At 45.6% G+C, this 26368-nt stretch overlaps 1 protein-coding gene across 27 annotated transcripts in view; it reads left to right on the top strand.

The window, feature by feature from the left end:
- Window positions 1-26368, top strand: part of LOC147425868 (sterol 3-beta-glucosyltransferase UGT80A2-like) — a 109028-nt gene that overhangs the window by 43619 nt on the left and 39041 nt on the right. For 16 of the 27 annotated variants that reach the window (XR_015186086.1, XR_015186092.1, XR_015186090.1 and 13 more), the window contains 2 exons: window positions 19870-20052; window positions 20168-20279. Coding sequence is in view for 17 of the 27 variants with exons in the window: in XM_086497820.1 (XP_086353946.1) it covers window positions 19870-20052; window positions 20168-20279 (295 nt within the window). In the remaining 10 variants the exon portion in view is untranslated. Of the gene's footprint in view, window positions 1-19869; window positions 20053-20098; window positions 20280-26368 lie in introns of those variants that run through there. The other 11 variants (XM_086497828.1, XM_086497827.1, XM_086497826.1 and 8 more) reach the window with 7 other exon arrangements.

Raw genomic sequence — 26368 nt, 5'->3', positions numbered from 1 at the left:
CAAGCAAGCCCATTTTATCCCTGTCTGAAAGAAGATAAATTTGATCAGATGGCACGCTTGTTCATGTACAATGTGTTTAAGTACCATGGTATGCCACAATCGATTATCAGTGATCGTGATCCTCGCATGACCAGTTTGTTCTGGAGAGGATTGTTTGAGAACATGGGTACTACGCTCAAGTTCTCGTCTTCGTTTCATCCACAAACTGATGGACAGTCAGAAGAGGCCAATTCTACTGTCTTAGATCTGCTGAAATGCTATGTGTCAGATAATAAGGGCAAGTGGGAACAATATTTGCCTATGCTTGAGTATGCGTACAATAATACGGTGCATTCGTCTACTGGCAAAGCACCTTTTGAAATTGTTGAAGGCGGCAAAAAGGTTCCTCCCATTTTGCACACAAAGGACAAGATCTTTGAGGCAGATCGATATGTTGAGAACATGGATGAGATGTATAAGAAGATTAAAGTTGCCTTGGAGAAGACTCAGGCAAAACAGAAAAAGGCTGCTGATCGTCACCGTCGTGAATTGCTACTATCACCTGGTGATTGGGTTCTCTTAAGGTTCGAAAAGGCAAGGTTAAAGAAGATGAAGGGCAAGGAACGGTTGTTTCCTAAGCTCAGCATGCGTTACTATGGGCCTTTTCAAGTGCTTGACAAGATCAGCGATGTGGCTTACAGGCTGAAATTGCGTGATGCGTGGAAGATTCATAATGCGCTTCACGTGAGTCTTCTAAGACCCTTCGTGGGTGATGTGCCAGAAGTTATGCCAGTTGAGGATCAGCCAGAAGTTGAGGAACTTGATGAGATCCTGGTACCTGAGCAAGTTTTGGCACATAAGGACAGAAAAGTTAAAGGACAAGTTGCAAGACGTTATTTGGTGAAGTTCAAGAACTTTCCACCTATGGATGCAAAGTGGATGGAAGAGCATGAACTGTCAGAGTCACCAAATGTATTGCAGCTTTACCTTGAAGCCTTTGGGTTACAGCCTACTTATGCCCCAACCCAACGTGTGCAAAGGAGGGGTAATGATAGAGCTAGTACATCAAATGTACATATTAATTCAGTGCCATAGATGGAAATGGCAAAAGTATGAAGGCCTCATTAAGTCATTTGTATCTATGTATGTTACGACCTTTCTTGCGGATACATGCGATGATAAAAGAGTGTTAATAGCACAAGATCATCAGTGGCGTGTATTTATGGTATGCAATCGAGGACGTTTGCGATTTCAAGAGGGGGGTATGTCACGAGGACATGGCAGTTATTAACCATGTCACAGAGATGTGGCAACTGCTAACCTTGGTTGTTGGTTTCTTTCCAATGGGGTTTATTTTATTTGTTTAAGACCCTCTTTTTGAAGTAGCAAACGGTCGGACATTGTATGGCCAATGTGAACGGTAGATTCACCCGCAGACGGGAAGTGGTCGGCACTGGAATTCGTATGGTAAGAGGATGTCTAGGCTCAGAGCAAGATCATATAGGTCTCCCCGTCGCACTTAGCAAGTTGGTGGATACTAGGAAGTGAACTCAATTAAGGCGTAAAGTCAAGGTGGGACTACCAACAAAAAGTATCCGACAGTTGGGCCACATTGCACTTTTGGATGCGGTCCCAATGAGGATAGATGGTCAGAAGACCAGTGGCAGCCCAACGGAAGCATCTCCTAAAATTTAGGGAACTGCTATTTTGGGCCGTGAAATGTGTTCGCGTCATTACCTCCGGTATGACTAGGGGAACATTTGATAACTCTGCCGCGAAGTCAACTGACGCGTCGGTTGGGATATTTTTAAGCGGCGAACCTGAAACGGGAAAATGCTTGTAAATGCGCCAAGTGTCACATTTTCAGGGACTTGCCTCTTCCAGAAAAATGGGCGCTGAATTTTTAAGCTGGGATGAGCCTCATTTGCAACCTGTCACAGGTTAAGAGCTATGGAGTGCTTTCTTTCCCTCTCATGTACAGTGTGGTGCTAGGAGTGATGCCCTGCACACTACACACTGCTCTCTCTCTCCCCTACGTGCAGTTATGTGATGCCCCACAAGAGGGCTACTCATTTGACTGATGTACAGTTGTGTGGGTTCATGCTTTTGTGCTGAGGCAAGAGCCTCCTTGAGCAGGAACAGGGGTAGCTAACTGCTGCTCCAAAGCAGGCACTGGTGAGGGTCATAACCTCACCGTACAGGTGCAAAATCAGCGCTGTGTATGCGCTGTAAATTCACTGTTTTTCAGCCATACGGACGCCAGGATCATTGGGAATCGTGCCCCATTGGCAGAGGACAGTTACGGGACTGTTTGGGGCTGAAAACAGGGCAAAAACCAGTAAATACAGCGTGCTGAATTTACTGTTTTTGGACAGGAATCAGAGGGTATACGCCAGTGCAAGTGAGTTCCAGCAGGGGAATTGGTTTCGCGCAAGTTTTGGGGCTGTTATGTTGCCGAAATTTGGCCAAATCAAATGGTATCTAGGTGGATACATGTGAAGGATTCCCAGGACCTTACCTTGTAATTTATCCTCCTAAAGAATAAAGAAATACCGAAAGGGGCGCCAATTTTGGGGCCTATAGGTTGTCGGCGTCTGCTCGGAGCATTCTAGCTTCCGAGCCGTGTGTGTATTCAAGTGTTAACTCCCGTCGAAGGTTCTCTTTGCAAAGTGCTCTGTGTGTGTGTATAAAGTAAAGAATTTCGGGTGAAAGCCAACGCCTACCGCCCTATGGGCCGGTTTCACTGACTCAGAGGGCGAGTCTGCTTTGTAGCTTTCATCACTGGGGTCGCTGGAAGTTATGTCATCCAAGCCGTGGCTACTGCTTGCTGACATCTCCTCACTCTCTGATTCCTCTGATTCTGCAGCCACGGCTTTCTTCTTTCGCAACAATTCTTTTTTGCTGCTACCACCTTCTGTTGTCTGTTTCTTGCTACGTCCTGCGATAGTGAGTACAGTTGGTAGAATGTTCAAGTACGAGATCTCGACACTAGAAGAGCAGAAGATTCTATAGACGCGTTTTTGAGATTTCTGGTAGGGTGCGTTGTTGAGATTTTTGGTAGGTGCGTTTTGGAGATTTTTGATGGATAGGTGCGAAGGGCAGAGAGGGTAGGGTAGGTAGAGAGAGGGTAGGGGGCGAGGGAGAGAGTAGGGCGAGGGGGCGGGTAGAGGGTAGGGGCGAGGGAGGTATGGAATCAGACGAGTTTGCAGATACACCGGGAAGAGAAGAACGTAGTGGGCAGATACACGGGAAAAGAAGAAAAGAAGGAAGAGAAGTTGATGCTTGTAGAGTGGGATAATTTAATCTGTTGGTATTGAAGCTTAGAGAAAAGAAGGCGATTAGGGATTAAGGCTCGCCCAAGCACTTTTTACTTTTACTTGTAGCCAATTTTGGAGCACAAAAGTAAAGAAGCTCTAATGGCCCATTCCTGGAGCTAGAATAAGAACTTTACTGCTAATGGGACCAAAGGTTTCAAAGACGGTCCTACAATCTTATCTGACATAAACTCTGCCATATTCTTCACATAGACATTAGTGATAGTTTAGCCTCATCTAGTCCTTGATTACATATCGTTCACTTTCTCAATCGCCATCTGAGCAGAGTCCACTTGTTCCAATTGAACAGAGCCACGACCCTTGGAGACTCCTGACTATAAGCTTAACTGGAAAGACCTTAGTACTTAACGGCAAATAACACTGAGGATAGAAACAATTCGAGAAGGAGTGTTTGGACTGAAGAAGTTCAATACAATACCCAATTACCAAGACTTAGTGGAGAAAAGATACCTTAGGAGGAAAATGCGAAAACTTCTACAGACATAGCAGAACTGAGACAGTAGCAGAACACCCGTTCTGGTGGAAAGATAGTGGGGAGGTGAGAGATGGGATATAGAACCTACAGATGGCGGAATAGTTGCATAGTGTTAGACCGTTTACTCAGAGAAGTAATAGCACTTGATTTTGGAGCCATTTACCAGAGGCAATGGAACACAGTTCAAAGTTACTAACTGGACTGCTCCTTGTGGCAAAATTTCATGTACCCTGAATGGCCCTTGCCAGGCTGGAACCAGCTTCTTGGCTTTCTTTAGATACTTAGCTTGATAGAGTAGCACTAGGGAGCCTTGCGTTATTTTCGGCCTTCGGAGATGGCGATCATGCCACGCTTTGCGACGAATCTGCTCGGTTTGGAGAGCATGTGAAGCTAACCTCCTTCTTTCTTCTAACATTGAGAGACGAGAGAAGTTTGCTGAAGTAATCCCAGCTGTGACACGAACACTTCCCACTCTTGCTGAACCTGAGTTGAACTCATATGGTGCAATTGCTTCTAAGCCAAAAGCTAGCTAGAATGGGGTGTAGTTAGTGGTTGCCTTGAAGGAGGTGGGATAAGCCCAAACAGTGCCGAGGATAGCCTGAGCCAAGATGTTGGATGCAGATGACAAGCTTTTTTGAGAAGCGCGATTAGCACTTTGTTAGTGCTTTCAGCCTGCCCATTTGCTCGAGGATAGTAAGAGCAAGATTTGCGATGAAAAATCTTGTAATTCGTGAGGAGAGTGGAGATCAAGTCGTTGACAAAATGACTACCTCGATCATTGGTGACTTCCAGAGGACACCCAAACCTGCAAAAAATATTTTCATACAAAATTTTTGCGATAGTGGCGGTTGGACAGTCAATGGTAGCCACCACTTCGGCCCATTTTGTTGCATAATCTGTTGCTACCAAGATGTACTTACGATTGCCTGGTTGAGCAGATGGAGTAACTGGACTAACAAAGTCCAAGCCCCATCTCTCAAAGGGCAACCACGCCATAGATACCTGCAGAGGGCGATTTGATTGCTTGCTAGGCTTGGGCGCACATCGGTGGTAGACATCACAGATCCTGACATGAGCAATAGAATCTCGGAATATATAGGGCCACCATAAGCCTGTCTGTAAAATTTTTTGCGCCGTGATATGACCAGGGTAGTAGCCACGTGTAGGACCACTGTGTGTATCCTCCAGAATGTGGTCTACTTCATGAGGGGAGACACACCTGCGCAGCACACCATCTGGCCCAGATTTGTAGAGTTGTCTGCCAATCAAAGAGAACGGTCTAGACTTCAGCAAGAGTCTTCTTTTTTGCAAGGAAGAAGCATTCTCAGGATATAGGCCAGTAGAGAGCAGATGTAACACATCTTCATACCATTCTAGGGTTGTGTCCACCTTAAAAAGATGACTATCAGGAAAATCATCATCAACCCCAGTATTGGGCTCACCTGTGTGTATGCGAGAGAGATGGTCGGCCATGATGTGCCGCTTGCCTGGACTAAGCACTACTTCGAAGTCGAACTCCTGGAATATGAGTAGCCATCTCCACACTCTTCCTGCAACTTGGGGTTTATTCAGAAGATAGCGTAGCGCATGATGATCTGTGATGATAGTGAAGTGGACCCCTAACAAGTAATGACGAAACTTTTGTAAAGAATACACCATAGCCAAACCTTCCCTTTCGGTGGTGCTGTAGTTGCGCTCTGCTTTGGTGAGCAGGCGACTTGCATAGTGAACAGGGCGATCCAGGTTGTACTCTTTACTAGGCCGAGTCAGCACAACCCCCACAGCCAGTTGACTGGCATCCGTATGCACATGAAAAGGAAGAGACCAATCTGGAGCCACTAAAATAGGTGCTTCAATGAGGCGCTTTTTGAGGTATTCAAATGCTTCAGCCTCAGGTTTTGACCATTTAAAGGGTACTGTAGCACTAATGAGTCGGGTCAATGGTTGAGTTACCTGTGCATACATCTGTATGAACCTACGATGATATCCTGTGTGGCCTACAAAGCTCTGAACATCTTTCGGATTGATAGGAGGTGGTAACTTCAAAATTGCCAAGATCTTCTCTGGGTCTCGTGCTAAACCTTTGGCAGACACCACATGGCCTAGAAGTGTACCCTCAGTGACCAAAAAGTGATATTTGTCAGGATTGAGTTTTAGCCGTACCTCTCTGCACCTGGAGAAGACAGCAGAGAGCTGAGCGAGGTGTTCCTCTAGATTTTCCACTGGGGTTGAACATTGAGCACCTGAGAAGGTCGAAAAATCATCCATGAAGATGTGAAGATGATTCGTAAGCAGCGGACAAAAGATGAGATATACCGCTCGATTGAAAGAAGGTGGAGCGTTTTTCAACGGAAAAGACATTCTAGTGTAGATAAAAATACCCCAGGGAGTCACAAAGGCCGTTTTCAGCTGATCATCTGGATGGATGCCCAACTGATTGTATCCACTAAACCCATCCATGAAACTGTACAAAACATGCCCTTCTACATCTTCGAGCACACGCTCAGTGAAAGGTGTGGGAAAACCATATGGAATAGTTACCTTATTTAGTGCGCGGCAATCTACACACACCCGAATTTTATTGGACTGCTTCTTAGGCGCTATCACCATGGGTGATAACCACTCAGAGTGCTCCACAGGTACAATGATCCTTGCCTCTTGCATTTTTTCGAGCTCTGACTTGACAGCCTCTGCATACTTCAGGTTGAGCTTATAAGCTCGGCCTCTGATAGGCTTAGCCCCTTCAATCAGAGGGATTGTGTGGAGACCCAATTCTGGCGGGATCCCTTCCAAATCCTTGTAGAACCAAGCAAAAACATCCTTAAACGAGTGAATAAAAGAAACTACCTGGTGAAGTAATGCGGGATGCTCCCATAACCAAGCTGCTAAGAGGACATGCTGAGGGTTGTCAGGGTCGCCCAGGTTGACTTTTTTGACAGGGTCAGGAGGTGTAACTGTGGAGGATACTTCAGAAGTTGAAAAATGAGCTGCCTCTTGGAGCTTCGAGACATCATGTGCTGGCGTTTGATCGATTGGAAACTCCACATACTCTTCTTGTAACCATCCAGGTGGAAGTTCATCGAAGGGTAAATCTTCAGACACAGACATAACAAAGTGCTTTTGAGTGGGCGGGGCATCCGACTTGGGAGATGTTAGAGGAAGGGGGGAATCATTGGCGAGTTCATGCAGAGGAGATTTTTTCCCCCTTCGGTGATGTGTGATAGGTTCCCCAAGGCCGAGGGCTTCCATAGGAGGATCATTTGAATCCTGAGAATTTGGGGCCTACCCATGTACTTCTTGGACTCGTCCACTGTCTGGTGTAGGACTACTGTCTAGTGTAGGACTTCTGACATCTGTGTCCCCCTGAGGAATTGGAAGAGATAGTGTTACTGGTACATGTGAATTTTGAATAGAGACTACATAGCATGGCATTGAGGCGGAAGCGTCCAACCACTGCAACAGGTCTTCGTCAGACCTGTCAGGTGGGATGGGCTGCTCAGGATCGGGATTGGACTGTACTGACAGTGAGTTGTGATGAACCACTGGATCCATACCTCCTTCGTGCCGAATTGGTTGCATGGGGGAGCCAGGAGTATGTATCCACATGGCGTCGTTGCCCCAATCTTGAAGTGCCTTAGTATGCCTCAACCATGGTCGACCAATCAGCAAAGGAAATCCTCCCTCCACCTGAGGAAGACTGACCACCACAAAATCCAAGCTAAATGTGAAGTCTTGTATCATCAGCGGCACCTTCTCTACTATGCCCACATGGTAGACTGTCCTCTGGTCTGCCAATGTAACAGTGAATGGAGCAGGGTGGGTAGGCTGCAGACTTAAGGCCAACATAGTAAATTCTGGCATCAGATTGATCCCAGATTCACCATCCACTATGACGCCTGAGAATTGATGCCCAAGAATAGACACAATGAGACGAGGAATTTTATAGTCGGTGAGGGGAGCAGCTGGATATGAAATCATGTAGGACTCCAAGGGCTGCACAGGTAGGTGCCCGCCACTAGGCCCTGCACCAGGGTACAGAGATTGGATGATGGAAAGGGTGTCAGTTCTAAAATTTGCATCAAGTTGAAGCATGTCGTACAGTGACACTTGTTGAAAAGTGTTTTTTAAGATAGACTCTGCTGTGGGCTTGTTTCCTTTTATTAGAGCTTGCTTTGGTATGTTAAGCTTTTGCAAGTCCTCTACTGCTTCGATGAAAGCACCATCAATATCTGATAGAAGCGAGGTAGGCTGGCTCTTGACACTACCTGCTGGTTTGTCAGCTACTACTGGAGGTTGACTCATTTGTGTGACAGGAGATGGAAAGATTGGACCACTAGGGAGGCTGAGGCCAAGAGCAGCTCTCTGTGCCCGTGTGAGCACCCCAGCCGGCTCTTCCACTTGCTTCAACCCTTCTTGAGAGGAAACTACAAGAGTGGAAGGCGGTGCCTGTGGAATGGAGCTTACTGTGATGGAAATGTAAACTCCTGCTGGTTCTGGCTTGTGCTTGCAGATGTGGACGGTCAATGTTTTGGGCAATCCTTACTATAGTGATCCTTAGCTTCAGGGCAATGTCGGCAAGGAGGGGACCCTTCTGGTAAGGGACATTTGCTCTGATAGTGTCCATACTCCCCGCACTTGTAGCACAAAATTGGCCTATTTGAGGGGCGAGGTGGTCTCTGCCCTTGCTGCATGGGACCGGAGGCTGACGTGTAGAAGCTTTCGGGAACTGAAGGAGTACTAGCATGATAAAAGATGGGAGATTTAAAGTTATTGTGCATACCTTGCTGCATAGGAGGTGTTGTCAGCAGAGGTGGCAACGGGTTCTAATGGCCATAGGGTGAGACCATGTTTGATGCAGGTGCTAGCCCTTGTTGGAGAGAAGGACCTAGACTTTGTTGTATTTTCCGCAACCCCTTGATATAATAGCAATCCTTGTCTTCGTGCCCAGATTTTTCGCAGAAGTGGCAATAAGCCCGAAGGGGACAGTCCTGTGGAGGATGCCCTGGAGAGCGACACGAGCTGCACCATACCATAGCCTTAGTCTCTTGTTGAGACCGAAGCTCTTCTAGCTCTCTCTTGATTTGATCCAAAGCCTCAAGATGTGGGGGTTTCTCCTGGCGAAGAGAGATATTTTTCTCCTCTTGAAGAGCGCGTTGTAGTTTTAGGGCTTCAAGTTCTCTACGTAAAGAAGTCAATGGATCAGCAGGACTTTCCGGAAACACAGAGGTCGTCTCTATGTGAGGGGAGTTGTTGAACAGCTTCCTAGCCCCCTCTATCCTAGTAGAAGCTGCGATGAACTCCTCCAAAGTGGCGACAGGCCGGAGACTCTCTCGGAGTTTTTGTTGAGAAGTTTTGGGAAGTGCCTTGTCCACCCACTTCTTCACCATGAATTCACCGGGTTGCTGAGGAAGCTTGGCAACTAGAGACTTGGTCTTAGTCATAAGCTCTGCAAAACTCTCCTCTGGCTGGAGCACCATGTTGGCTAACTCATCCAACACCTTCTCCTGGTAGTCACCGGGCGTGAAAGCTGCACAGAACTGTTGCCTTAAGGCTGCCCAAGTTGCAAAATGGTTCTCTGCAAACTGGCTGTACCATTTGTCTGCTAAGCCATCCAAGGTGGATGGAAAGAGTACCAAGTAAGCATCTTCCCTGTTAAGACCACGACCCCTACAGAGAGAGACAAACCTCCTTGCATGGTCGTCAGCATCTTCTGAAGAGAGTCCTTTGAATGTAGGGAACTTGATGTTTACCTTAGCCAAAAGGCTAGCCAACGGCTCCATGGCCCCTTTGCTGAGCCTGTAGCTCAGTAGCCTGTAGCAGAATAGGAGAGAGCTTTACTGGAGAAGGTGATCTGGAAGATGTGGAAGCGGATGAAGGAATGGGTGATGTATGTGGAGGGATAGGTGATGAGGTTGATGGACTTCTACTCGGTACCAAAGGTTGTCTTCTGTTATAGTACTTCAGAGGGCTCAGTAGTGCGCTTTGACGCTCGACTGACCGCCTTGTATGTGTCATGCAGTGACCACCAATCCAACCAACCTTCGGGCAAGAAAACCTTGAACCGGCTGAAGACTGGTCTAGACTCTACTAGACCAGGCAAGTGACTGGACCAGGCTGGACCAGGGACGAGGAGGACTAGACCAGGGTTGAGGAGGTCTAGACCAGGGACGAGGATAGGTTGGACCAGGGCGAGAGAGGACTAGACCAATTGGACCAGGCGAGAGAGGACTAGACCAGTTGGACCAGGCGAGAGGGGAACAATTGGACCAGGCTATAGGAGAACAGTGCAAGGCAAGGTCGGCGAAGCTAGGCAAGGTAGGCGAAGCTAGATTAACCTAACTAGCTTCAAGATTTGCACCTCACAGAGTGAGATTTCAGTTGAGGTCCCACTGTGATCGCCAAAATGAGAGCACCTGTAGCGCGGATAATGTGTCGTGCTCTCTACAGTGGGTGGTCCTCAGTGCAATGTGCGTGACAATCTCACTCAAACAAACTGAACAGAAAGGAAACAATAGACATCAACAGAGCTCACAAAGACACAACAACAGACCAGAACATATGACTCGACTATCTCAAAGACTGATACAGACTCTGGCGTGGCAGCACACTCAGCTCCAGCCCAGGACTCACAGGTACAATGGGGGTGTCGAGGCTCAGATGTGCAGGGATGGTGAAGACGTGCTCTGTGTAAAGACCCACTCTAGACGACTACGTACAAGATAATGCAACTGGCCCAAAACGACTACTCATATGTACAACCATAAAGAGCCACCAACGGCTCATAAATGTCCAGTCAGCTAAGTCTATCTCCAAACTGAGTGGTGGTGGTGACCTGGCCACGATGTCCACTAGACCACCGTCGATATCCTGCCACGTGTCACTCCCTATCCCAAAGGGTCTGTCCAATGTGAACCAGACCAACTGTAGCTAACTGTCCAACTGTCTGTTTGTCCTGTGAAGTGACACTGTAGCCGTGCTACAAAGACTCGCCCTAAAGTTTCACATCAAGTACAATAGTTCGGCCCTTCGCTGTTGTCAAAGTCGCTTTTCTCGCTTGATAGTCGACCACGGCGTTGTTCTTATGGTACCTTGGAATTCCCAAGAGGACATCACAACCTTCCAAGGGCATTATGTAGAAGTCCTCGTGCCCCAAATACCCCTGACAGTGCAACTGATGTTTGCCAATGACAGGTGTACGTGCTACGTCCTTGCCGGGTGCCGCTAGAACTACCTCTGCTAGTGGTCCCATCCGATCGGGTGTGATCTCGAGCCGCGCTGCCAATTCAGGTGAAATGAAGTTGGCCTTGGCTCCTCCATCAAAGAAAATCAGGGCTTCTTAGTCTTTCACTTTGCCCCAAGCTCGTCAAAGTTCTGTACTCTCGTCAATCATGCTTGGGTCAATACCCATGCAATCTGGAACCAGTCCTGCTTTCATCTTGCCTGTTTGTCCACGTTCCTCAGTTGCTTTCGAACCCTCAGGCCTGTCTTCATCTTTGTCGTTTTGTTTGTTCGGTGCCTTTATAGGGCACTTCGTGAAGATATGCCTAGTTTCCTCGCATCCAAAGCACTTCCCCTCTCTGATGTAAAGAGCTCTCTCTCGAAGAGTGAGCTTGGGTAGTGCATCCTTTTCTTTCTTTTCTGGGTTGCTCTTCCTCTTTCTACTTTCCTTGTTTGAAGTCTGTTCAGTCGTTTGTGTCATGATTTCATGTGTGGGGTAGGTCAAATTGCGGGAATCAATGGCAAAACCCCATTTCACATGACTCATCAGTTTCTGAATGGAATCTGACTTTTGCTCTAAGCAGTGATCTCGGATCTCTGTAGGAAGTCCCAAGGTAAACCGCTCAATCTATTCTTTGAACGAGATCTTCTTAAATGAAGAGGCTGGTAGAAAAGGGCTCCAGAATCTCTCGCAATATGCGTCCAATGTATCCTTCTTGTCATCTGAAGATGGTTCCAAGCAGTTCTCGCGTTCGTACTCCCCAGTCAACCAAGAAGAAATAAAAAGCCTTTTAAATTTCAGCCATTTAACTGGCGCTTTCTTGTTCAATAGAAGCGTGGACCACCAAGTTCGAGCATTTTTCTTGAAGTAAGAGGTAGCCCTCCGAATCTTGGAGTGCTTTGAGTAATGTCCTTCAGAGAAAGCTATGTCAAACTGCTGTATGAAGGCCAAAGCCTTAGAAGCATCTCGAAATCCAGAAAACGTGTCAAATTTAAATGACTGTCCACTTTCTTTAAATTCTCGGACTTTCTTGCTTTTATCTTCCAGAAAGTCACACTGGTTGGCTTTATAAAACTTCTTCTTCCTTGCATAAAATCTACTGTCATCGGAGTCCGAACTATCCGACGAGGAGTCCTCTGTAGAACTGTCAACAACTGGGCGAGATTTAGACTTCTTTGCCTTCTTCTTGCCCTTTTTGCAGTGTTGCTTTTTGCTTCGCTTTTTCCCCACGAGTCCTCTGTAGAACTGTCAACAACTGGGCGAGATTTAGACTTCTTTGCCTTCTTCTTGCCCTTTTCGAAGTGTTGCTTTTTGCTTCGCTTTTTCCCTTTTCTGTCTTCTTCGCTCGAGTGAGAGGAGCTAGAAGAACTGTCAGAAGAAGAAGAACTGGGTACTCCTTCAAATCGCACATGCTTCTTTTGCTTTCTTGCCGAGGCTAATGTAGATTGGTGACCCAAATAACCCGGGAAGTCAGTGCCTTTCTTCTGCTTTTTGTCGTGCTTTTTGTCTTTGTTCTGCACGTCAAAAAGCTGGCTAATCCGTGCATCAACCACGTCTTCTAGTTCTTGCTCTGTAAACATCCTTGGAGTAGGAGGTTTCTCGAGTGCCGGTTTGAGGGGTGGCTCCGTGGTTTGCCGCCACTGTGAGTGCACCTTGTCGAAGGAGGTGTGGCTGAAAGATTTTGCAAATCTAGGGTTCTTCGCAAAATTCATCATCAGCTTTGTTGCATCATCGACCAATCTCCGATGTTCCATCTCTTCAAGCTCTGCCTGAGCAGGGCGAGGTGGGCCGCACTCCTCCCTCCCGTGAATCTTCTTCGTGACTCTCTTCCTGCATCTCCGGATGCAGAGGAAGTCGACTGTCCTTTGCTTAAATCCATAAGTGCCGCGTAAAAAAGATCGGATTTCCCGTAGAAGAGAAATTGGCTGCGCTCTGATACCACTGTAACAGACTAGGACACTCCAAGTCAAGAATCTACCGCGACACGACAAGAATTCACTTCAAAACAGCTCACAATTTGATTCGACACTGCGGCGGAGATCCGTGCCAAGAGGTATTGGCCCCAAAGACTGGCGCCCCTTTCGGTATTTCTTTTTGTATTAAATCTGTTGCACAAAGTACAATGGAGTGGGAGGGTCTCACTCTCAAACTCTGCGTCCAGATGCTCTGAGAAGTGAGAGCCCAAACCTCACTTATAAAGGTTTACAAGTGATGCTAAAAGGTTTACAAATCTCACTTATAAAGGTTTACAAGGGATGCTAAAAGCAAAGCCCCAAAAGCTGAAAATCAAAAGCTCTCAAGCCCTTTTTCAAAAATAAAGCAAACACTCCAAAAGCTCTCTCTCAAATCTTTGCGTAGATTTCGGCTGCGTAAAAAAAACAGCCCTGCTTGTTTTCTCACGCTAGCGAGCCACGTCAGCATGCCGTACGGTTTTCCGCGTTTTCCGCGGTGAAGTGCGCCGTGATTTACGCTGCCACGTCAGCATTTGCAGTGCAAAGTCTAGGACTGCTGCCACGTCAGCTGGGGTGTGTGTGGTTTCTCCTGCCCAAATGGCTGCCATGTCACTGATAGTGAATCCAAGACATCGCCGTACCATTCTAGAGTTGTATCCACCTCAAAGAGATTGCTATCTGGAAAGTCATTTGCAATCCCCGTAGCTTCTTCACCTGTTTGAATGTGAGAGAGGTGGTCAGCCATGACATGATGCTTGCCAGGACTGAGGACCACGTCAAAATTAAACTCCTGAAATAGGAGTAACCACCGCAACACTCGACTTGCAACTTGCTGCTTGTTGAGCAGATAGCGTAGGGCATGGTGATCAATAATAACTATGAAGTGCATTCCTAATAAATAGCGACGAAATTTTTCTAGAGCATAACGTATTAGCCAAACCTTCCCTTTTTGCCGTGCTATAGTTGCACTTTGCTTTGGTTAGTAGTTGACTTGCATAGTGAACAGGCCGATCCAGGTTGAACTCCTTGCTAGGCTGAGTTAGCACAACACCCACAGCCAGTTGACTGGCATTCGTATGCGCATGAAATTTGAGAGACCAATTAGGGGCAACTAGAATAGGTGCTTCGGTTAGACTTTTTTTGAGGTATGCAAATGCTTCAGCCTCGGGCTTTGACCATTGAAAGGGTATAGTAGCACTGGTGAGCTGGGACAATGGTTGGGCTACCTGTGCATACATCCGGATGAACATGCATGATTGCCTGTGTGGCCTACAAAGCTCTGAACACCTTTGGGATTGATGGAGGAGGCAGCTTCAAGATGGCTACTATCTTCTTTGGGTTAGGCGCTAAATCTTTAGCAAACACCACATAACCTAAAAGTGTACCTTTAGCGACCAAAAAATTGCATTTGTTTGGATTGAGCTTCAGATGTTCCTCCCTGCACCTGAGGAAGACGACAGAGAGCTGAGCGAGGTGCTTCTCTAGATTCTCCACTGGAGTTGAACATTAAGCACCCGAGAAGGTTGAAAAATCGTCCATAAATATGCGAAGATGATCCGTGAGCAAAGGACAAAAGATGAAATATACTGTGCGATTGAAAGAAGGCGGAGAATTTTTCAGTCCAAAAGACATTCTAGTGTAAATGAAAATACCCCATGGAGTCACAAAAGCCGTTTTGAGCTGATCACCCGGATGGATGCCCAAGTGATTATAGCCACTAAAGCCATCCATAAAACTGTAAAACGTGCCTTGCCACATCTTCAAGCACACACTCAGTGAAGGGGGAATAGTTACCTTGTTCAGAGCGTGGTAGTCTATGCAAACGCGGATTTTGTTGGATTGCTTCTTAGGCGTTATGACCATGGGTGATAGCCACTCAGAGTGCTCCATTGGTACAACGATCCCCACTTCTTGCATTTTTTCTAGCTCTTTCTTGATAGCTTCTGCATACTTAGGGTTGAGCTTGTAATCAGCCCCATCAACCAGAGGGATAGTATGGATGTCCAATTCGGGAGGGAATTTCTTCCAAATCTTTGTAAGACCAGGCAAAAACATCTTTAAAGGAGTGCATAAAAGAGATTACCTGATTGAGTAGCAATAATCGACCACTATTCAAGACATACAAAGAAAACGTTATGTTCAAATTTAAAGGTTACAAATACCCAAAGCTACTAAACGTAGAGAGCAATGCAATAACACTTACAAAGTCGTCCTAAAATGATGCTGTTGACAGGTCAACCTTTCAACAACACTTCCACAAAGATTCCATGAAGATTTCTCAAAGATTCTCTAAAGATTCCATATGAAGATGCTGATGAAGTGATGAAGATGAAGATGGATGCTGTAATGTGAAGATACAAGCTCATGGACATCATCGAATATCCCGTTATTATCATTTTGAGCCATTACGACCACTTTTGTAATGTTTACAGGAACTTCATATTTTAAGTCGGCAATTGTATTTTGGCCACAGATGCTTGTTGGATGAGCAAAGCCAGCTCACGGTGTTGTAATTAAGCTCTATATCGCATAACCAAGCAGCTAAAAGGATGTGCTGAGGGTTGCTAGGTTCGCCCAAGTTGACTACTCTGACCATGTCAGGAGGTGTAGCTGGTCAGGGTGCATCAGAAGATGAAGATTGAGTGTCTCTTGGAGCTTTGAGATATCATGGGTTGGTATCTAATCGATGTGAAAATCTGCATACTCTTCTTGTAACCATCCTGGTGGAAGCTCCTCAAAGGGTAAATCCTTTTTTGTGGGCGGGGAGTCGGACACAAAGGAGGCTAAAGGGAGAGGTGAGGCGTCGGTGAACTCTTGCAAAGAATATTTCTTCCCCCTTCTATGATGTGTTATAGGTTCACGAAGCCATTTAATTGGCGCAGTCTTGTTTAAAAGAAGCGTGGACCACCAAGTTCGAGCATTCCCCTTAAAGTAAGAGGTAGCTCTCCGAATCTTGGAGTGCTCTGAGTAGCGTCCTCCTGCGAAAGCGATGTCAAACTGTTGTATAAAAGACAAAGCCTTCGAAGCATCTTTATATCCTGAAAAAGTGTCAAATTTGATCGACTGTCCACCTTCCTTAAACTCTCGGACTTTCTTGCTTTTATCTTCCAGAAAGTCATATTGGTTGGCTTTATAAAAATTCTTCTTGTTCGCATAAAATTTGCCGTCATCAGAGTCTGAACTATCCGTAGACGAGTCCTCTGTAGAACTGTCACTCACTGGGCGAGATTTAGACTTCTTTGCCTTTTATCTTGCCCTTTCCGAAGTGTTGTTTCTTGCTTCGCTTTTTGCCTTTTTCGAATCTGAAGAGCTAGAAGAACTGTCAGAAGAAGAAGAACTCGGTGCTCCTTCAAACTGAACACGCTTCTTCGGTTTTTTTGCTTTGTCAATGTTGACTGACGACCCAAATAACCCGGGAAGTCAGTGCCTTTCTTCTGCTTTTTGCCATGCTTTTTGGCTTTGTTCTGCGCGTCAAAAAGCTGAGCAATCCGTGCATCAACCACCTCTTCTAATTCCTTCTCTGAATATTCCTTGTGAGTAGAAGGTTTCTTGAGAGCGGGTTTCGGGGGTGGTGGTGTGGTTTTCTGCCACCACTGCTCGTGCACTTCCTGAAAAGAAGTCTCGCTCATATATTTTGCCAATTTTGGATCCTTCGCAAAACTGAGCATCATCTTTGTTGCATCGCTGATCAATTGACGATGCTTCATCTCTCGTAGCTCCGCCTGAGTAGGCCGAGGTGGGCCATACTCTCTGCCGTAATCTTCGTTGTGATCCCTACCCACATCTCCGGATGCAGAGGGAGTCGACTGATCCTTGCGTGAAGCCATAGGTGCCGCGGAAAAAAAATTGGGATCGGATTTCCCATAGAAGAGAAATCGGCCGTGCTCTGATACCACTGTAACAGACTTGGACACTCCAAGTCAAGAATCAATCACGACAGCACCAAATAACCACTTCAAAACAGTTCACAGTTCACAATAGATTTGCACTGGCCCGGCGGAGTTCCTTGCCTAGAGATACTGGCCCCAAAGATTGGCGCCCCTTTCGGTATTTCTTTATGTATTAATCAGTTCAAAGTACAAGAGTGGTTCGGGTCTCACTCTCAGACTCTGCGTCTAGATGCTTTGCAGAGTGGGAGCCCAAACCTCTTATTTAAAGTTTACAAGGGATGCCCAAAAGCAGAGCCCCAGAAGCTTTAGATCAAAAGCAAAGTCTCTCTCTCTCTCTCGCAAGCTCTCTTGAGCTTTTTTTCAATAAAGCAAGAGATTTTCTCTCTCTCTCTCTCTCTCTCTCTCTCTCTCTCTCTCTCTCTCTCTCTCTCTCATAATTTGCGTTGAGCAAAAGCAACAGTTGCCGTCACCCAAAAGCTGACAAATCTGCCGCAGAAAGCAGCTCCGCAATTTCCGGGCCTGGCCGTACAGTGCCACGTCAGCATACCTCCGCAAATTTCAGGATTCAGCCTGCTGCCCTAGGGTTAGGGTTAGGGTTCCTGGCAGTTTTTAGGGTTAGGATTAGGGTTAGGGTTTCTGGCAGATTTTAGGGTTTGCAGGTGTTAGGGTTAGAGTTTCCAGAATTAGGCTTTTCAGCAGCAGTCAGGGTTAGGGTTTCTCGCATGATCTCGGGCTCTGGCTCTGGCTCTCTCTCTCTGGCATAATCGGCATATGTAGTGCAACTCTGTCTCTGGCTCTCTCTCGCATAATCTCTGGCATAATCGCATGTTTCTAAAGTGCAGAAAATGCAGCAAACCCTAAAACGCAGATCTGTCCAACAACCCCAAAAAAAAAAAAAAAAAAAAAAAAAAAAGGTCGCGAGCCCTAAAATACAGGTCGCGAGCCCTAAAAACAGGTCGCGAACCCTAAAATACAGCAGCAAACCCTAAACGAAAGCATGGTAAAGAGAGAGAGAGATGGCATGAGTACGAGAGAGAGAGAGAGAGAGAGAGAGAGAGAGAGAGAGAGAGAGAGAGAGAGAGAGAGAGGAATAAAGTGACAGAGATCATGCGAGAAACCCTAACCCTGATTATGCCGATTATGCCAGAGAGAGCCAGAGACAGAGTTGCACTACATATGTCATTGCACAGTGTTCTATGAGATACGGGGGCGTTTCCACTGCTTATTCAGAGAGGGTTTTGGTCCTCTATCTAGGGTCATGAGTTATGAGGATCAGAGATGTCTTGGACTATATCTACTTGAGTTACACAGGTATAGAGACACTTTACTGGGGAGAGCTAGAGAGAGGCAGTCCCAGAGACACATTACAGATTTCTTTTCACTAGATATGGGACAGCCAGAGGAGCAGCCACCACTGCAGAGCTCGTCCCACACTCATTCGACCACTACTGGCACTCTCATCGACCGAGCATTGGAGCTACAGAGATACAGACGACCGCGACTGAGGAGAAGAGCTACACAGCATCGACGGAGACTACAACAGAAGATTCGAGCCATACTCTCTCGACATCCAGAGTGCAGATGAGGATGGATCCTCACCATTTCTTCCATCTTTGTTTCACACACTGTTACATCCAGTTTACCGGGTACCTATTGTATCAGCTGCTACACCCACGTAGTTTTAGATTGTAGTAGTAGTAGTAGTATTTTGTTCCACTTCTAGTTCTTTTCTAGTTCTTTTGTACCCAGACATGGTATTAGATTCACTATTTTGTAACTGATTGGTCTCATAGGTCATTTTGGCCTTTTGAAGACGTTAATATAACATTTCATTTCATTTCATTTCATTTCTCTCTCTCTCTCTCTCTCTCTCTCTCTCTCTCTCTCTCTCTCTCTTGCAATTTGGGTAAAATAAAGCAAGTCAACTTTGCGTAGAATTCAGCCAGCATTTGCGTAAGCAAAAGCAGAATTCTGTACTTGCCACTTCATCTGTCAGCGGGAAGTTCGCCGGAATTCGCGGAGGTCCATACTGAGACCACGTCAGCAGTCCAACAAGGCGGGTGTGTGTGTACCGGGCAGCCATGTGTGTACAGGGCAGCCACGTCACCAGTTTGTGACAGGATCACACCATGGAATTGATCCGTGGCAGTATTCCTTTGAACCGACCCCCTTATAGAGAGCCGAGCCCAACAGGTAGAAATCACGAGCCAAGGACATGACCTTTTGGAAAAGGGTTTGATCCAACACAATATCTCACGTTTTAGTTCTTCGGTATTGCTTATTTACCAGAAAGACGGATCTTGGAGAATGTGTATCGATTTCAGGGCTCTCAATAAGTTTGCCATCAAGAACAGGTTTCCAAATTCCAATACCCAGGATTGATGATGTACTTGATAGATTACAGAAATTTACTTGCTTCAGTAGAATCGATCTTAAAAGTGGTTATCAGTGGATCAGGATCGCTCTTGGAGATGTGTACAAGACTGTGTTCAGGACATCCTTGTATGAGTATTTGGTGATGCCTTTTGGTCTCACAAATGCTCTTGCAACCATCAACAGGATGAAGGATGAGATCTTTTGAGAGAGAAGCAAGATTTTCTATGTTCAATTCGCAAGGAGTAAGGAGCCGCTGACACCCTGTTACTGTTTGGACCAAGTTGCTGCACTCTATGCACAGTATGTCGGATGCCACCCTAGGTTTGTCTAAAGCTGCTCATCAGCACCAATTGCAGTTCTCAGGCTATGGGAGAATCTCCTGTGTTTTATAGTTCTGGTACAGGGGGTCACAGTGACATGATCCACGTTTGGAGACTTTTGCACATATTGGTGGCTTTAATGGTGTAGTGTCAGTGATAGCAGTGTTTTGTTTTGAAAGAAAAAGGCCACAAGGTTCCATAAAAAGGTTGTTTATGGTGAAAGAAACTGGCAATGTGCATTTTGTTGTTTGTTTTGGCAAAAAAAAAAAGGACCTCAAATGATTGAATGTTTGCCTCATTGTGTATGCACTTTTGTTTTTCAGGAAAGGGGACATCGTGTAAGACTGGCGACACATGCAAATTTTCGAGGCTTTGTTACTTCAAATGGTCTTGAGTTTTATCCTCTTGGGGGGGATCCCAAGATTCTTGCTGGATGTAAGCTTGATAAATCTACTTGTTATCTCAAGTTCACTACCATTCAATCCCGAACAAAAAAGGTGCCCACGGTAGTGTCACGAGAAGGAGAATGTTTCTTATATATGATCTTTATAGTTTATTTCTGTAGATATGGTGAAGAATAAGGGATTTTTACCATCAGGACCATCGGAAATTTCAATGCAGAAAAAGCAGTTAAAAGCAATTATGAACTCTTTGCTACCTGCTTGCACGAAGGCTGATGGCTCTGGTGCTCCCTTTAATGCTGATGCAATTATCGCGAATCCACCTGCGTATGGTGAGCAAATCTGACACTTCTCACTTCATAGTTTCCAGCTATTCAAGGAAGAGGATTTTCCCGGATTTAGTTTCTATGGTATTCCTCTATAGAATTGTGGAAGTTGTTGTCTGTTCCTTGATATTTAGCTAACCTCATGTCACATGTTTTGTGAGACATTATAAGTGTTTGTTGAGCAAATTCATTTGGAAGTGCATGCGTGCTTTGGTGTATGATGTGCCTCTGCGCAGTGTTCTATAGACTCATCTACTTCTTCAGAGAAGCCAATGGAAGAGCTGTTGAGAGAGTTTGGAGTAAGCAGGATATTTAAATAAGTCCTTCATGGCCTTAGGAGTCAAACAGAAAAATCTAAAGTTTTTGTGTAATTTATTAGTTCTGATTTGCAGAATAATCTGTAAATTTAAGCAAGCAGTGGTACTTCCTTTTAGCAAGTCAAGTTCTGATATGTGCTATATTTTGAATTGGTTCAGAGAAACTTCAATGAAGTTATCTATGCAATAACCTAGATCTGTTGCGCCTAAGTTACAGACCATGATATATCTCCCATTTTCTTGGTTGATCTTCACATGAAATTCTTAATCTAAGATTATTATTTTCCGTGTTTATGTGTGTCTGCCATGCTGTTCTTTGCTGATAAGCTTTTGCTTTTGAAAGAAGTTTTAATTTTTGCGAAACTGATTGTTAACATAAACTGCTGCCTTTTTAAGTAAAGGAAAATATGTTTTTAGTGATACTTCATTGGGACTTTTTGTTTTTATTTTTGTTTTTTTTTTGCAAGAAAAAAATCCTTCCATTAGTTAAAAAACCGTCCAATGGGCTACAAGCAAAGAGGGCTACATCAACATGTGGGGAGACTGTCCCAATGAAAAACAAGGTATGTACAAGGATGGCTAAATCGGGAAATGGGAGGAGGAAACTACCACACTGGTGGACGGTACGGCCAACTAGGCGCGCCATGAACCATGGTCCTCGTGGCGCTCCTGCATGTGGTTGGAACTGCCCTAAAGTCTCTCAAACTGGCTTCTGAGTGTGCTCCAGCCGGTCGAGAATTGAGAATGCGAAAACAGAGGGCTCGCAAGATGAACCATAGTGTCAGGCCACAGCTGAACTCCCAACACCACTCTCTATCACTGCTCCACTCTTGAGGGACAAGCTCTGTGGTGGGAGTGTAGGCTGGCCCCCATGAAGCACTATCATCGTGGTGACTGAAGCCATCTGCAAGGGAAGCGCTGGGCCCATGAGTGTGGACCAGGCTATAACACCCTAAGTGTACCGACTGGCTGTAGAAAGCGCATGCATCGGCTGAAGAATCCGCAGCCAAACCTGCTGTGCCATGGGGAAGTCCCAAAGACAATGATGTTGAGTCTGAAATGAGTGGTCACAAGCCGCACATGCTACCGAGAAGCCGCTGTGCACCACCCAACTCCCAACTGCAGTAGCTCGATGCGCAACTAACCACCACTACAACATGGTGACTCTCCTCGGCTGTCTGCTGTCCCACATCGCTTCCGAAACCCTGCGAAGAAGTCAAACATGAGACCCTCCTCTTGCCAATGAGTCACTGTAGAAGGAGGAGCCTCTTTGTGCTGTCAGTATGTGACAACCCAGCCGAGCTGTGTACTGGAAGAAGGGGGTCCCCGGGTGATTGGCTGAAGTGAAGGGATCCCGCCAAAACCACTCCGCCGGGTCCCACTGCACTCCTACCAAAGGGCGGCTCTCCCAAAGCCCAGAGCCTCTGTCACCGGCCAGTGGCAATTCCATTTTTGTTTATTTTCTCTTTCTTTGGGGAATTTTGTTTGTTTTACCTTTTGGAAACACCCCTCTGGAAATCTAACTGCCTTGCATTGCATAGCCAGTGTGGAACTGTTCAGAGAGAGTCCAGGCCTGAGGGCTAAAGAGCACTAAGGTTGGACAAGGACTATGGTTAGCCAAAGTGGGGTCATTGGCCAGCCAAAGCGGAATCCTTTGCTACATAGGCTACATTTCAGTTGTGGGTGTGGCTGCAGTGTACAAAGAGGGTCAGATGACCTAGAAGAATGTAATGGCAGAAACTCCTAAATTTTAGGGATTGCTATTTTTGGATGGCAAAAAGTCTTTGCGTCATTACGTGTAGTTTAACATGGGGATCATTTTGTTACTCTGTGGCCAAGTCAACACAGGTTGCAAGTGAGATATTAGACCTGAGGGTCTAAAGCGGGAAAATGCACAAATGAGTGACACTTGGCACTCTGAGGCCGGTTTACTACTTAAAGAGAAGGCAAAAACGTGATTTTCAGCTGTGAGCTCGTTTTTGAGTGCTGTCACAGGTGGGAGAGCTTCAATGGAGTGCTGGCTTACCCTCTATGTACAGTGAGGTGCAGGATGTCATGACCTGCACACCTCTCACTACTCTTTCTCTCCCCTATTCTTTATGGTTATGCCCCTCTAGTGGGCTTTTCATTTGACCAATGTACAGTTCTGTGGGTTCATGCGCGATTGCCGAGGCAAGAGCCTCTTGCACAGGTACTGGATTAGCTAGCGGCTAATCCCCCGCAAACAGGTACAGGTGATTCGGAGAGGTTTCACGTGCGAAATCTCGTCCGATTCAAAGGGCAAGTAGCCCTATAGGTGCGGGAGCTCGAGGACTTGCTACGGATGCGACCGGCACGCGAAACGGAGCCCGAAACAGGGAATTACAGCCTGCTGTGTATTTTTGCAGGTTTAGGGTTTCGGCCCTTAACGGACCCTAATACCTCCAGGAGGTACGAGGACGCGAGGGGACCGCTGTGCAGGTGATCTGGCGCATTTTCAGGGCAGAAAACAGAGAATTCAGCGTGCTGCAGATTATCGGCAGGTTTTGCAAAGTGTCCGTATGCGTCGGGAAAGTCATCTAATGCGTGGGGATACTGACTGTGAAGGGTCCTAGTACAGTTATGCTGCCAAAATCGGGCCAGAACAGAAGAAATTCAGTCCAGATTGTGCGGGGCAGCTAGTAGGGAACCACAGCTTTTATTCCCTCTTTTAAAGAATAAAGAAATACCGAAAGGGGCGCCTATTTAGGGGCCAATCTGGTGTCTGACTCGCATACAGATGCATTCTAGCATCTGTATCCCATTCCCCTCTCTTGTGTTATTATAGCACAGGTAGAATAGACGACTAATAATGAGTGAAAGCTAAATCAAGGTTTGAAGTAAAGTCTACCGCCCTTTTTGAAGTTAATAGGCCGGTTAGATGGTTCCATCGACGGGATTAAATCACTTTTTCCTCAAAAAGTGAGCCTTGGTTAGTTTTGGTTAAAGACACAGAGAGAGTTTGGGATGACCTTGAAAACATAGAGAGTTTGAAAGTAGATCGAGTGGATTTACAGGTGAGAAAGGCTTCGAGAGTCTTTCTTTGGATACAGGTGAGAAAGGCTACGAGTCTTTCTTTGGATTTAAAGGTGAGAAAGGCTACGAGAGTCTTTCTTTGGATACAGGTGAGAAAGGCTACGAGTCTTTCTTTGGATACAGGATGGATGGCAACAAGGAAGAGGGTTCCTCTTCAGAGGATAGACAGCCTATTCCAACTGCACATGAAATTGGCGAGAGTTCAGGCCAAGCAGAGAAAGCTTTGCAGGTTGTTACTGCTGTGACCATGTTCAAGCAATTGATGGAGAATCCAAGATTTATGGAGTTCATACAATCTTCATCAATAGCACATCAAGTTCAAAGAAGTTTTGGCATGCCAAGAACAATGTTTAGGGGTATGCAAGGCATGGTGCCCAACCCCATGTATGCAAACATTGGTTTGCACCCAGAATTTCAGGGCACACAAGGTCAGTTTGGGGTAACACAAGGCAACTTGGGTATGGCTGGTTTTTCAATCCCATCAGTGAATATGACACCTGGACATCAACATGTTACTGGTTAGGGAGTACAGATGGCTCCCACAGGTGTACCCATTATGCAAACTGTCTCTTTTGACAATTTGGAGTCAATGGATAAGCTAAAGCTATACAAAGAAGATGATCAGTGAGTCCATTGACACATTCAATGAGTCCATTGACACATTCAATGGCTTTGATGATCAGTGAGTCCATTGACACATTCAATGGCTTTGATGAGAGGACAAAGGTTTTCTCTTTCCTTGAACAGTTTGACAAAGCATTTGTTGGAAGGAGCATTTAAAGTCAGGAAAGCTGCCACTTTTCTGAAAAAAAAATGCAAGTCAGTGGTGGAATACACTGTTGTTACAAGGACAGACTCCTTCCACTTGGAATGATTTCATACAGGTACCGAATTAGCTAAAGGCTAATTCAAAACAGGTATAGGTTGATTTAACAAGATTTCTTGCGAGAAATCTCGTGTAAATCAAAGGGCAAGTAGTCCTACTGATGCAGAAGATCAAAGGCTATGAATTGGTGCGATTGGCACGCAAAATAGAGCCCGAAAGAAGAAAATACAGCTTGCTGCATTTTTCTGCAGATTTAGGGTTTTGACCCTATTTGATGCTTTTTTGTCCCAAGAGCTTCGGGGAAGCTAGAGGACAATAATACAAGTGATCTGGAGCATTTTAGGAGCTAAAAATAGAGAATTCAGCGTGCTGAATTTCCAGGACAGGTTTGCAAAAGTGCTCTATTATGCGTGGATAATCACTTGGATATGTGGATTTTTGGTTGTGAAGGTTTCTACTACAGTTATGTTGCCAAAATTGGGTCAAAAAGAGAATTCTCAGCCCAATAAAAGTGATAGCATAAGGGTAGATCACAGGTTAATCTCCAAAGATCAAGATGAAGAGCAGAGAAAGATTGTTTTCGATGCTCAGTATGCAAATCAGTGATATTGCATAAAGGTTGAAATTGCCTAAGAGTTGGAAGATTGACAATGCGTTTCATGTGAGTCTTCTCAGACCCTATGTGGGTGATGTGATAGAAGATATGCCAGTTGAAGATCAGCCGGAAGTCCAGGAACTTGACGAGATCTTGGTCCCGGAATAGATTTTGGCACATAAAGAAAGAAAAGAAAAGGCAAGGTTGCAAGGTGTTGTTTGGTAAAGTTCAAAAGCTATTCACCTTTGGATGTCAAGTGGATGGAAAAAAGTGAACTTGCAGAGTCACTAAAAGTATGGAAACTTAAAACCTTGGTTTGCAACCTACCTTGACCCCTTGAGATTCAGAGCTACATGGATTGTCAGTGTGACAATGGCTTTTGAAAGAAATGATGTACATGTTACTTACATTGAGCTCAAATGAAGTGCATGTTACATGAATGTTGAGCTGTACAGATTGTTAGTTTGGCAATTGCTCTTATGGAATGTGCAAAAGTTTGTTTAGTGCTATAGAAGTGAGTATTTCTTGTCAGTTTGTCAAGGGTACAACAATTATTTCTATTGAAGAGTACATGTGTAACTGCATTCTTAAACTGTCGGTTTGGGTATGCTCGAAAGGTTACTAGATCCAACGTGTACTAAAAGACAGTGGCAAAATGTGACGCTTCCATTTTGTCATTGGAAAGGTATGGACTCAAAGCAATGGCACAGTGTGACGCTTCCACTATGTCATTGGGACAGGGTTCACACGCAGGCTGTGTCGACACGATGTCTGGACACCCGAGTGCTGACTGTAAGCATGTACGACATAGGTGCAAACGAGGACGTTTGAGATTTCAAGAGGGGAGTATGTCACCAGCCAGTGGCAATTCCATTTTTGTTTATTTTATCTTTCTTTGGGGAATTTCGTTTGTTTTACCTTTTGGAAACACCCCTCTGGAAATCTAACTGCCCTGCATTGCATAGCCAATGTGGAACTGTTCAGAGAGAGTCCAGGCCTGAGGGCTAAAGATCACTAAGGTTGGACAAGGACTATGGTTAGCCAAAGTGGGGTCATTGGCCAGCCAAAGCGGAATCCTTTGCTACATAGGCTACATTTCAGTTCTGGGTGTGGCTGCAGTGTACAAAGAGGGTCAGATGACCTAGAAGAATGTAATGGCAGAAACTCCTAAATTTTAGGGACTGCTATTTTTCGACGGCAAAATGTCTGCGTGTCATTACGTGCAGTTTGACATGGGGATCATTTTGTTACTCTGTGGCCAAGTCAGCAGAGGTTGCAGGTGAGATATTTTTAGACCCGAGAG

Source organism: Adiantum capillus-veneris, chromosome 24 (assembly GCF_014529385.1).
Source record: "Adiantum capillus-veneris isolate H3 chromosome 24, ASM1452938v2, whole genome shotgun sequence".
Lineage (NCBI taxonomy): Eukaryota > Viridiplantae > Streptophyta > Polypodiopsida > Polypodiales > Pteridaceae > Adiantum > Adiantum capillus-veneris.
Note: the sequence above shows the minus strand (reverse complement) of the source record. Positions and strands in the feature narration are given on the sequence as shown.